Below are 11,983 nucleotides of genomic sequence, written 5' to 3'. Positions count from 1 at the left end.
TCACCTGCAGTTACACTTGACACAATCCACACAGGAGAGAAACCATTTAAATATCATGTTTGTAGTGAATGTTTTACCTGTAAGGCTAACCTGCAGTTACAATGCACAAAGAAAAGGAACCGTTCGGGCTCGGCTTGCTTTAATAGTTTATAAAAACTTAGATTCCAATACACTATTTATTTACTACTATATTATTTTTTATTCTTCAGAAAAGGTTATGTGTCAAATTAAAGTTTACACCAGTTACTTTCCACAGACGTACATGCAGTTTCCGACAGAACCTGAATGCAGCAGCAGGTGGCCCTCGGTGAAAACAGACCCAGCGGAGCTCAACAGCAAACCAGTCCGGTGGACAGTGGCCATGTGGCGGCTAAACGGAGCGCTTGGGGCCGGTGTGTGGAGCAGTGGAGAACTGCTGGAGCTGCTGGGGGATGAGGACCGGATCAACCTGATGGTCAACCGCAGCGACCAGGTGAAATAAATTAACCTGATCAAATGCTGTGCCGTTTTATATGACGTTATTTTTATTTATTTATTTATTTATTTATTTATTTATTTATTTATTTGACATTATTTGGGAGAACATTTTATTATTATTATTATTATTATTATTATTATTATTATTATTATTATTATTATTATTATTATTATTTATTTTTTATTTTTTTTATTTTATTTTATTTATTTATTTATTTTTTTTTATCTTATCATCACAAAATAATAATAATAATAATCAACGAAAAAAGTGTTCAAATGCAATTATTTGGGTCACAAATATTTTTTGCATTCAAACACTTTTTTATTTGACTGAAAATATGTATTTTTGATTGAAAGGTTGTTGTTATTTTATTTTTTATTTTTTTTAATGATAATAATAAAGACAAATCTACCTCCATATTAGTAGACTGTAAAGTCTACTAGTACAAGTAAAGCCAAAGGATTCACTAGTAGTAGTACTAGTAGAGCTAATGCAAATGAAGTAGGAGGGATTATAACCAAATCCAGCCCCCTAATTTGTTGTAATATTTTTGAAAGAGAATGGCAAGCCTGAATTTGCTGTTCCCCTTATTAGCATAGAATGCTCACAAGTGCCACTTTTTACTTCACTATTACACTAGTGGTCTACCTGCGCACAAGTAAAATTGACTCCAAATTCCTGTGGCTTTTTTTAATCACTGATATTAGATTTATGCTCAAACTGTTTTCCATAGATTTCACTATAAGTGCAGCCTGTGGGTTTAAGTTTACTGTAAATAACTGGAGTTAAACCAGACCAGGTTAACATCCTGGTCTCCTTGATGCTCATGTAGCAATTAGTTACTAAATGGCAAACCAATAATGATATTGTTCTAATAATGACAGTAGTTGTTGTGTTGATGATGTAGTCAGTGTTTCTCGTTCCACCAATCAAAGGTCAAAGGTTACTGTGTTCCTGAATGTTCCTCCCCAGGTTCAGAAGCTACAGAGAGCTGCAGAAAACATTCTGATCTCAAATCAGAAACTGGCCAAAGCTAATCTGTCTCAACAACCCAAACTCAGGGACACAAAACTGCTCCTCGCTGTCAAATACAAAGAGTTGGAGACGCTGAGGAACATCGTCCAGGTCAAACAGGAACTGCTGGGTGAGTGGGTGCTATTGGCTGCTGAGGCTTGTTCCTAACCCTTGTCGAATTATCAAATATATTATATGGAAATTTACTTATTTCTGTTGAGATTTGCTTATTCGTTTTCATTTATTTTTATATTCATTTGTTTGAAATGAATAAGCAAACACTGAAATCTTCTTTTTCCAGGAGAAAAATGCAGCTTGTGTTACGCTCGGCTGTGCCTCCAGAGGAAGATCGATCACGCAGAAGAAGAGATTGAGGTGAGGTGAGATGATGCTTTGAAGGCTTCAGCTCACAGTAACACACAGCGTGTTTCCTCTCCCAGCTGCTGCTCCGGAGGTTCACAGAGGGAAGAACGCTGCTGGAGGATTTCCTGGACGTCTTCCTCTCCTCCAGGATGCTCCAACACGTCAGGCTGGTTGTGTTGAAGAAGCTTCAGGAAATGATCAGAGTGCAGCAGACACACAGCCTGGGTGAAGTAGTTCAGAGTGTCTCTGAAGGCGTTTCTGAGCAGATCTGCAGCTCCTTCCTCCTACCAGTCTGCATCCACCCTCCGTTCCTGCTGCCAATAAATGTCATCCATCCTGTCACACGTTCAACTATTTCCACCGACGATTTTCTCGGTTTAGGCGTTTACAGAGTGGGCCTTCGATGGCCAGCGAGACCCGACCAACTTCAACCTCTGGGGCTTCATCAGAGGAGGAATAAGCAAGCACAGACGGAAAGATGAACTTCAGAAACTGCATCGATGTGTGTTAATATTTTATTTTTGACTGTAATAATTCATTTTAAATCTATCTCTTGCTCATATTTTAGCTGGTTGCGGTTGCTAAATCACCATAACTTCCTTTTTATCTCCAAATTTTAATCAGCATCCTAATAGAAAAGTTTAATCATACAACCATTGAAATAAAAAGGAGGTTTTTGTCATGATTTAAAAAAAACAATGTTTTACTTTTTGTCTAAAATATCTCTAAAACCAAACCAAATAAAGATTCACTGCTTTTAAAATCAAATAAATCCTCTGAAGATTTTGTGTAAATTTAGTCTAAATGTGAGTGAGTGAAACGAGACATTGACTAACATTAAAAACAATTCTAAAACTAGGACAAAAACTAAACTCCATATCAAAAAGAAAACCTGGACTAAGACTAAAGTTGCTGCCAATCATTAAAACCTGCTGTAGGATAGAATTAGATGATCAATGCATGCAAATATACTGCGAAAAGCTCTTTTTTAAATCCTCTGCAGCGTTGCCATTAAAACGTTGTGCCCTAAAGTTAGCAATCAATTCATCAATCCAAGCGTTTATGTTTCTAATCTGAAACTAAGCTAAGTACTAACTTGTTGGACTAAGTGTTTATTTTGCAGGGAGTTTTAAAAGAGACACACTTCATGCTGTGAATCCTGCTAAAGTGAAATTTAAGCTTCTGCGTCATTACGAACACCTTCTTATCTCCATGTTTACTGATAAGAGTTGTGTAAACTGTCATTGTGGGTTCATCTCTGTGGTTGTTCTGGTTCTCTATAACACACAGGAAGGTGAGCCAGAGGGTGGTGTGTTGTTCATCCAACCGGCTGGAGCGTGGACGGATGGTTGGCACCACAGGAGGTGATCATTAAGGTGGAGCGTGATGGTGGGCTTTTGTTCTACCGCAGACTTCAGTTACATCTTTGTCAGCAACCGCTTTTGTCCCACAAAACTCAAACTGGTGCAATTTTCTTGTCAGTCAACGGATTGTTTTGTTCCATTAACTTCTTTTGCATCCGCGTCTTTGCACTGACGTTGATTAGATTTCACATTCAAAGTGAACTTATTGGTTAAAATCAATTTTACTGAGCCAGGATCTTTATACAGTAGCTATCATTCAGAGGCAGGGTGGCTGATTTTCCACTGTGTGAGGGTGTTTACTTGCATATGTGTTTGCGTAGCTGCGGTTTGTCGCCCTGAAAGGACTGAAGTGGAGGATTATCCAACAGAGTATCTGTCACCACATACTCACATATAGAACAGGTATGAAGTGTCTCTCTGAGGGGTTAATGTCATTCAATGTGGATCAGTTTTAGATCCAAAAACTGCATTTATACCAGCTTTTTGCTATGAATATTTTATCTGTTGACTCCTATAAGATATGTCCTCCTAATTAGAACATTTGATACATTTTCATCATTTTCACTGGTGTTTTTTTTTTGTTTTTTACCTCATTCATTAATTCACATCTTTATAAATGTTAATATTTAACATACAATATTTATGCACTTTCACACTGCCTTATGTGTCGCATATCATGGTGAGCTTTAGAAAACATCATCATTATTAAGATTAAGATTAAATCAGGGCTTTCGCCTTTAATTGGCCATGTAATGTAATTACATTAATGGATTTGTCCTCTGCATTTAACCCATCCCTACACTATTAACCTATGCTGTTTTTATTTTTTGTTTTATTATCCTATGTTGTATTGTGTTTATTGATGTTCTTACTGTTTGCTCTTTTTTATAGTATAAAAATGTGTTGCTGCATAATGTGAATTTCCCCTCTGGGTATCAATAAAGGTATTTTATTCTATTTGAACATATCAAAGTGAAGCTCAGAAAAATTCCTGCATGATAAATCATTACATTTTTATTTAGAGTTTCTTTCCTCTTTATTTCACCATCATCACAAAATTCCTCAAAATGTTTTCAGGCTTTGACAAAATGTATTGCCTTATATTTAATTTGTTCATATTTTCCTCTAAAGTAAAACTCATTAAGTGATTAAGTGAACAGCTTTTCAGGTTTTTCCTCATATTTTCTGTTTTTGTATTAACTATATCAAAGGGATTGCGGTCAGACGGTTAAAAATGTTTTTTTGCAGCTATTATCACATTCATAAAAAAAAAAAAAATGGCATCAGTGCTTTGGGATACAAAAACTTAATTAAATCCGATATAATGTATTTAAAAAATAAAATAAAATAAATAATGACCAGTCAACACTATCTTTGGGAGACAGCAGAGAAAAACATACACAAAGTAAAAAAAGATTAGCCTTGGCTTGTTTTGAGTGTCACCATCAAACGTAGCCACTGGGTGTTGCTAATTCTTTTCAGGTTTTTTGTCTTTCTATCCCAACAGTACAGTGCAAACTTTGGGTTCCATCTGAAATCAAGTATTATTTTGAATACATTTAACAATATGTTAAAATTTTTGAAAATGTCCTCATTGGCCAGAAGACATCTGAGAACATACGACAATGTTTTCGTCCCTGAAGACACACTGATCCATGCGAGCTACAGGCCTTGAATTCTCCTTTGAAGCCACATCCACTGCTATAGTCTCACCAAAAGTCTCTTGATCTGCTCGTAGCTCACAAACATCACAATGTTCCAAGATCCCAGACGAAGAAACGAAGGCATGAAGCTGAAGAGAAAATAAAATATTCATTCACATCTTTAGTTTTTGGTCAAACGACTGCGCACTGCTCACTTCCTGTCACTGTACTGACCCTTTGTAAAATGCTTTAGGTCCTTCGTTGACCTGCATGGTTAGGGCACAGTTGATGGCACTGCTGTACTGGCCTGGCACTGAGTTCATGTAGCGAGTTTTCACCACATCCACTGGAGACGCCATGATGGTGGTGCAGAAACCGGCAGCGAAACCAGCAGTGAAGTGACACGGCATGTTGTCTGTAGGAGAAAAAAAAACCTAAGTGCTTCATGATTAGCCTATAGCAGACATAGGCAACTAGTGCCCAGGGGTCATCACTTGCGGCCCTCAGTCTAATTTTGTGCGGCCTCAACAACAAAATTGTAATTCATAAAGTTGGAAGTTATACGAAGAACAACATAATACACAAAACTCCAGAAACACAGAAAGCGATAGCAAAATGCACAAAATGTCAAGAAAAGTACAGAAGGTAACAACAAAAAGATAAAAAAAAAATATATACAAAAAATGTATCAGAAAACACACAAAATGACTGCAAAAACAACATGTACAAAAATAATTCAAAGAAGAATGACAGAAAAATATAACAAACACACATATTGACTTGAAAAACACACAAAAAAGACAACAAATATTTTCCATATTGTCGAGAAAATCTACAAAATCAATATAAAAACACATGAAATGTGTATTCTCAAGCTTGTATAAATGCTCAGATGGGTCATTCTTCTAAATGCTGACATGAATGTTGATAATGTGGCCCTCGGAACAGATACAATCACATTTTTGTGGCCCCCGCTGTGATAGAAGCTGCCCACCTCTGGAATGTAGGACACGAAGTGTGGAAAGCAGGAAGATGAAGCTCTCACCTGTCATCAAGTTGTAGTTGAGAATGAGCTCTTTGATGATGTCATAGGTCACCAGCTCAGAGCAGTTGACGATGGCGTTGCGGACGATGTTCGGCAGACACCCTGAGAAGAGTCATTATTATTGATTGAATCACATTACTTAACTACATGACAAAAAACAAACTATTGCAGAGAAATACTCATGCAGGGTGTGTCCAAATATGCAAATACTTCAGTGTGTTAATATGTTAGAGCAGATAGACAGCAAACACCTGCAGGACTACAGCCCTCCACAACTAAATTGCACCCCTTTTAATTCAGACAAATATCACAGGAAGATTAATTCTATTCAAGCCAGTGAGGCCAAGACGCTGAGAGTGTAGGAGCTGAACAGTGGGCGATCTATTATTATTATGTTTCTACTGCTGTTTATTTATTTGTCTGTTAGCAAGATTATATCAAAAGTATTTTACGGATTTTGACAAAATTTTAATCAGAGTAGGACCAAAGGTCATGGAAGATTATGGAGGGAATCAGCGTCAATATGTTGATTATAGATCACTTTTTAAAAACCCTATCTCTCATCATCGGCAAGTTTAAAAAAAAAAATGCATATCTCGGTTCGCAACTGACTGATCTTCATGAAATTCAACTCAGTTATGTCAGATTGTTATCTCCATTACCTCACCAAGTTTAATCTGGATTGGATAAGGATTACGCATTTCATTGCCATACATTTGGAACTCCTGTATTGTTAATCATGGGGATAAAATGTCTTTAAAGCCAGGCCCCAATATCTGGCAAAGAGGATTTCTGACGAAAAATAAAACAAAAGGTGTCACATGTGCCAAGGTTCAGGTGTGATTCACCTTTCCACAGGCCTCTAATGCCCTCGTCCCTGGTGATGGTCCTGTAGGCTTCGATGGTGCCACTGTATCTTTTCAAGGAGCCGCTCTCTGGAAGTCGAGCCTGAGCCTGAAACCTAACTTTCACCACGTCTGTGGGCTGAGCGAAGGCCACTGCCATCGCCCCCGTCGTGCTGCCTGCCAGCAGCCGTGCCACGATCCCAGGATCTGTAACAGTAGGAGTGGCTTTAATCAGTCAATAGACAGACAAAACAGTAGCATGATTATTGAGTGCTGCATACACTTTAATTTCAAATGTCCAGGAATCTGATTTTTACTGTAGGTGCTAATCTAACCTCCCTAATTAGGACAAATACGTTGAAATTACACAATAATAAACAAATAAATGAACACTTAAATCCTAAATCTTCTTTACCTCCTTATTTTGAAGCCTTATAGCAGTTTGCTATTCCACCACAGGGCGGCTGACACACGTGGAGCAATTAGACACATGCACATTAACTCACAGAGGAGAACATGCAAACCAAAAAAAACCAAAAACCTGGATTTACAAATGTATGGCTTTATTTGAAGTTTTATACATACGCTGTCATTAGCATGAATAAGGTGTCATGAAAGCTGTCATTAAGTGTTGTTTGTTACCCTAACCCCACGAGATCCCTCCACCTAACCCAAAAAATGCCAACATAGCGTCAAAGGTGTCATAATTTAGTGAAAAGTGTCATAATTCAGCGAACAACACTTAATGACAGCCTTCATGACACCCTAGTCATGACAGGTAATGACAGCGTAATGTCAACCTAAAATATAACACATCAAATGAAGTGTGACCCTGTATTTTACAAGGCAGCGATTCTTCCATTAGCTTAAAGTCTAACCTTTCTTTTCTTAGTACTTTACTGAGTGAAAGTCTTGATAATCGAATACTTCATTGTGTGTGGTTGAGTGTGTGGTGATGTTGGTCAACACACTTTGTGAGCCTCTAGCGTAAAAATCCTTCATGGTGTCGTACATGCCAACCCGGACTGAAGCGAAGCACATCTGTCTGTGTAGTCCAGCCACCAGCCCACTGTACAGACCCCTCGGCCCTTCTGTCTTCACGATGGTGCAGATGGTGCCAAAAACTCCTCTGTATTTCACCCCCTGGCTGCGAGAGGAGAGCCCAGACTCACCTTGGACCTGAAGACACATTATATTGCAAGTGTTATTTGAAAAAATAATAATAATAATAAAAATTCTTAATACAATACAGTACATTTCTTTAAGTTACAATAAATAGACAACGACTAATTTAAAAACTCACGAATCGATGAAAACTATAGCAAATATTTTTATATTACATCTTTTTGATTGAAATTCTTAAACCTGATTATGGCACCTCTTAATGTAAGATATGTTTTGATGTTTTGGAAGTAGGAATATGGTACAATTGCAATTATCCCCCGCCACAAAGCGTGGAAGGGGGATATGGTCATCCGTGCATCTCTGTTTGAGTCAAAGGAGACAGCTTTTCTCAGAAACTGTTTAAGATAAGATAACCAAATCCAGTGTGTGGCTTCAGGCTATCAATACCTTGATGGAGTTCGAAAATGAGAAGTGCGCAAATATTTTTCCGGAGTTAACTTTTTGCCCTTGTGCTGTTTTTTTTTTTTTTTTTTTTTACTCTGTTCGAGGTATCTTCAAAGGGGATAGCTTTTCTAACAAACCATTTAAAATAGTAATTTTATATTCTGATGTGATAATATTTTCTTATGTATACATGTAAGTTCTTAGATTTAGGAAAATGTTGTGAGTTATAATGACAACCAATCTGGCAGGGGATGTTGATGACATGTTGCTTCTGTATTCGATATTTTCTCTTGCTTATACATGATAGATTCAAAGCTCTTTAATGAGGGCGTTCCTGGTCTGCTGAGATCAGCATTTTTCAAAGGTTGGCAGCTGAGGCTCAGTGATGCACCACTTGAAGTACAGTTGACTCTGAGTGCTCTGATGCTACTGTTTATACCATGAAGAGTTTGATGGGTCTAATAAGAATGAGTGAGCAAAAACTTTACAATACTTAACCCCACCCCCCCTTAACATTTAAATGGGATCTCTGGCCTTGGTAAAATAATTTAACTACTCTGACTATTGTTATTGTCAGAGATACACACACAAAGTGGTTGGTATTGACTTTTCTTGTGAGTCTCACCTGCAGGCGCACTTTGGCAGTGTCCAAAGGGAAGGTGACCAGGTCAGCCACGCACCCAGCTGTTCCCGCAGAGAAGACCTTCACACATACTGACGGTGTCAGGTCTGTAGATGATGCCCCAGTCATCGTCTGAGCTGTGGAGCCTCACAGATATTTTTTAAATATATAAAAGAGCAGCCGTAGGTAATCAGACACTACACGTAGAGTCCATGATCTGGATGGTACTCATGAGTTTGGCAACTGGTGCAGACTTGGTCCTCCTCTCCCTCCGGTGCACCATTGCACCTGTAATGTTGAATCTTCAGTAAGGGAGTGACTCAAGCAAACTCTTTCAACAGCTGGTAGTCTTTGTTAACTTTTTCAACCCGCCCTTTTCCAAGCTGACACATGGGGTTACAGGTACAGCTCAGATGATTCATGTCACACCGGTTTGGTAAAGATTAGTAGCGTGGCCATGATGAAGGAATGTTAATCTAGGATGTTGTAAATAAATATTAAATAAGGTTCCATTTACCATCATCACAATAAAAAGTTCCTGCTTCCACATTTGGCACCTGTTAGTAGATGACATTCACCAGTTGGTGAAGAATATCTGGGATCTATAACATCTTTATGTAGTATTTATAAGATTCTCTTAACTAAAAAGACCAGTTCATGGGTGGAAACTGATGTACGGAAGCAGATTAGGGACATTTTTTATGGAGAAAAATCAAGAATAAAATCGAAAGTTGAAATATAATGTCAAGATTCGCAGGTTTGCTAATAAAGTCAAATCTACGGAAACTGACGAGGGCTAATTCACCAAATGACAACAAAAAGTAGATTATGGTCATCTACAAAAGTGTATTGATGAATGTGTTAAACTATACTTCAAAGTTGTGTTAAAAAACAAAGAGATTCTTTCTTTTTTAGCTCATAAACATAGCATTGTAATCTCTTTAAGTACAGTACCTTGAATGGATATTGCCAAAAATATAATCTGTTCAGAAGGAAAAAACAATCAAATTTGGATGAGGTGTAGCATTCAGTCCCGTCTGTGACTATTGAGGAGCTACGGAAACAGATTAGGGCCAGTTTTGATGACTGTTGTCATATATACTGAATTTGTCTTAGTCCGCTTCTGGAAATGTATTAGTAAACCTTCGACTTTTATCACAATATTGTATTTTGAGTTTATTTTCCAAATTTCCACTTTCATCTCAACATTATTCTTTACTTTTCTGTACTGATGAAAAGCCAACAATTGAACATTTTCATACACATTGTAGGTTTTAGACGGACGCAGGAACAGGACAGAATAAACTCAGGTTGTTGTGAGGATTTCAAATTACAACACAATCGATTTCAAGAACTCCCTGAGCATGTGTTGCATAATGACTTCAGCACAGACTATTTACAGTCGTGTAGAGACATTGAAAAGAGGACAAAAGTCAAGCTTTGTCTCACTTTGCAGAACTGCTCTAACGTTAAAATATGCTGAACATGTTTCAAACTTGTTTTAAAACCCCCGAGGCTCAGCACAGCTGCTGAACGCGAGGCGTAAACACAAAACAGAGCAGAAAATCTGCAGAGATTAAACATATTACATAATAACTACACACAAGACACATAGGGGTGAAAACTATCAACATTTATTTATACAAATCAATACAGTTCATGTACATAGTGGATTTGTGTCATTGGACACAACACATCCTAATGAGTCTCATCAAAGTGAGCCGCAAAGATTTTAGCTATTCTCTCCGTCTCTTTCTTCATGGATGAAGGCGACATGTCGGGGTGTCTGCGACGGCCTCGCTGAGGACGATCACTGTGACCTGAAGAGCTGCAACCCTGAGAAGACAAACATAATCCATCACCTGAGCGCTAAACCTAGCATGAATTAGGAACAACGCCACGGTTTCTTTTAAGATTTAAAGCTAGGGGAGGCGATTTCCTCCAGATACACTTTTAAAGTTTTTGGTTGAAATTGTCTTTATGTCCCGATAGAAATTAAGATCTTATGTGCTCTGAAAAAGGAACGAAGAAAATCTGTCATCTGTCGCAGCTGTAAATCTGTAATAACTTTGATCAGTGGAAAAAAACGAATCGTTTTTTTTTTTTGACTTATCACGTCTCCCTGTCTCCCTGCTCGTTCTCGACCCCTGGTATGCACGAGCTCACACTGAAAGCATGTCACCGCTGATAGAGCTTTTGGTCACGATTTATAACATATATAATGGTAAAGTTTATTGTTTACTTACTGCTGAATGAGACATGAGACAACAAAGTTTCTACACAATACAAGCGATGAGCTGAGTTCCTCTTCTGCAGCAGCTGTGCACGAGACGGAGCACAGAGGAGAGGGGCGAGGGGGGTAAAGGCGGAGCCGTCGGGGAGGCTACATTCAAAATCATGCTAGCTTTTGAAAATTGCCTACCCTACCTTTATAATGATTAAATATCCTTAAAGTTGGAAAAACTTTCTGTTCTCTCCAACAACTTTACTTACTTTTTTGGTCAACTTTGTCTTGATTTGAAAGGCTCCCTGACGATTATTTCCCCCTCCTTTGTCTATCCTGTCTCATCTATCGCTATTGGTGTGGAGCTGCCGCTCTGAACCAATCATGGGCCGCGTCTTCATATTGCGAAAAACAAACGAACACCCCAACAAACGAGAGTCAGCGATTTCGAGGACCTCATTTTTAGTGAAAAACGGGTCATATCTTTTTTAAACACCGCAGTATCGGCATGTATTGGTATCGGCCGTTACTAAGTAAATGGGTATCGGTAAAGGCATTGGGACAAAAAAAGGGTATCGGAACAACACAAGTTGCTTTAGGAAGAAACTGTGGAAATAAAGTAGAGAACCGGCAGTAAAGCCAAGCAGGCTGAGTGAGAACATGCAAACTACACATCATAGAGACCTTTTATCTCTGAGGCTAAGCCAAACTCCATAGCTCATTCTGCTTTGACAAGACCTTTTAATCAAATGTAGCTTAAAAACTACTTTTGTGATGACTGCATGCCTGAGTAGCTTTGTTTTCACAGCATTTACT

General features: G+C 38.2%; 3 protein-coding genes across 7 annotated transcripts in view; 1 reads left to right on the top strand and 2 right to left on the bottom strand.

Moving 5' to 3' along the window:
• The first annotated feature begins 258 nt into the window (after positions 1 to 258).
• LOC114474212 (vacuolar protein sorting-associated protein 37D-like) lies at positions 259 to 4,010 on the top strand. 2 transcript variants are annotated; one of them, XM_028464351.1, is made up of 5 exons: positions 259 to 472; positions 1,451 to 1,622; positions 1,794 to 1,867; positions 1,933 to 2,357; positions 3,146 to 4,010. In XM_028464351.1, exons 1-4 carry the CDS (start codon positions 263 to 265, stop codon positions 2,335 to 2,337), a joined length of 861 nt encoding a protein of 286 aa, XP_028320152.1. In that variant the 5' UTR covers positions 259 to 262; the 3' UTR covers positions 2,338 to 2,357; positions 3,146 to 4,010. The 2 variants fall into 2 exon arrangements, with proteins under 2 accessions (XP_028320152.1, XP_028320151.1); XM_028464350.1 differs by lacking the exon at positions 3,146 to 4,010 and having other exon boundaries at positions 1,933 to 2,500.
• Positions 2,865 to 9,256, bottom strand: LOC114474211 (mitochondrial uncoupling protein 2-like). Its single transcript, XM_028464348.1, has 6 exons — positions 8,947 to 9,256; positions 7,724 to 7,931; positions 6,756 to 6,959; positions 5,908 to 6,009; positions 5,097 to 5,277; positions 2,865 to 5,011 (listed from the first exon to the last, which is right to left on the bottom strand). The coding sequence occupies exons 1-6, from the start codon at positions 9,070 to 9,072 to the stop codon at positions 4,921 to 4,923; spliced, it is 912 nt and encodes a 303-aa protein (XP_028320149.1). The 5' UTR covers positions 9,073 to 9,256; the 3' UTR covers positions 2,865 to 4,920.
• Positions 9,257 to 10,557: 1,301 nt separating this feature from the next.
• The window catches only part of c2cd3 (C2 domain containing 3 centriole elongation regulator), a 41,851-nt gene continuing 40,425 nt past the window's right edge, over positions 10,558 to 11,983 (bottom strand). For all 4 annotated transcript variants that reach the window (XM_028464633.1, XM_028464635.1, XM_028464636.1 and 1 more), the window contains one exon: positions 10,558 to 10,779. In XM_028464633.1, coding sequence (XP_028320434.1) covers positions 10,642 to 10,779 — 138 coding nt within the window. In that variant the 3' untranslated portion in view covers positions 10,558 to 10,641. The remainder of the gene's footprint in view (positions 10,780 to 11,983) is intronic.

The sequence above is a fragment of the Gouania willdenowi genome, chromosome 13 (assembly GCF_900634775.1).
Source record: "Gouania willdenowi chromosome 13, fGouWil2.1, whole genome shotgun sequence".
Taxonomy (NCBI): domain Eukaryota; kingdom Metazoa; phylum Chordata; class Actinopteri; order Blenniiformes; family Gobiesocidae; genus Gouania; species Gouania willdenowi.
Note: the sequence above shows the minus strand (reverse complement) of the source record. Positions and strands in the feature narration are given on the sequence as shown.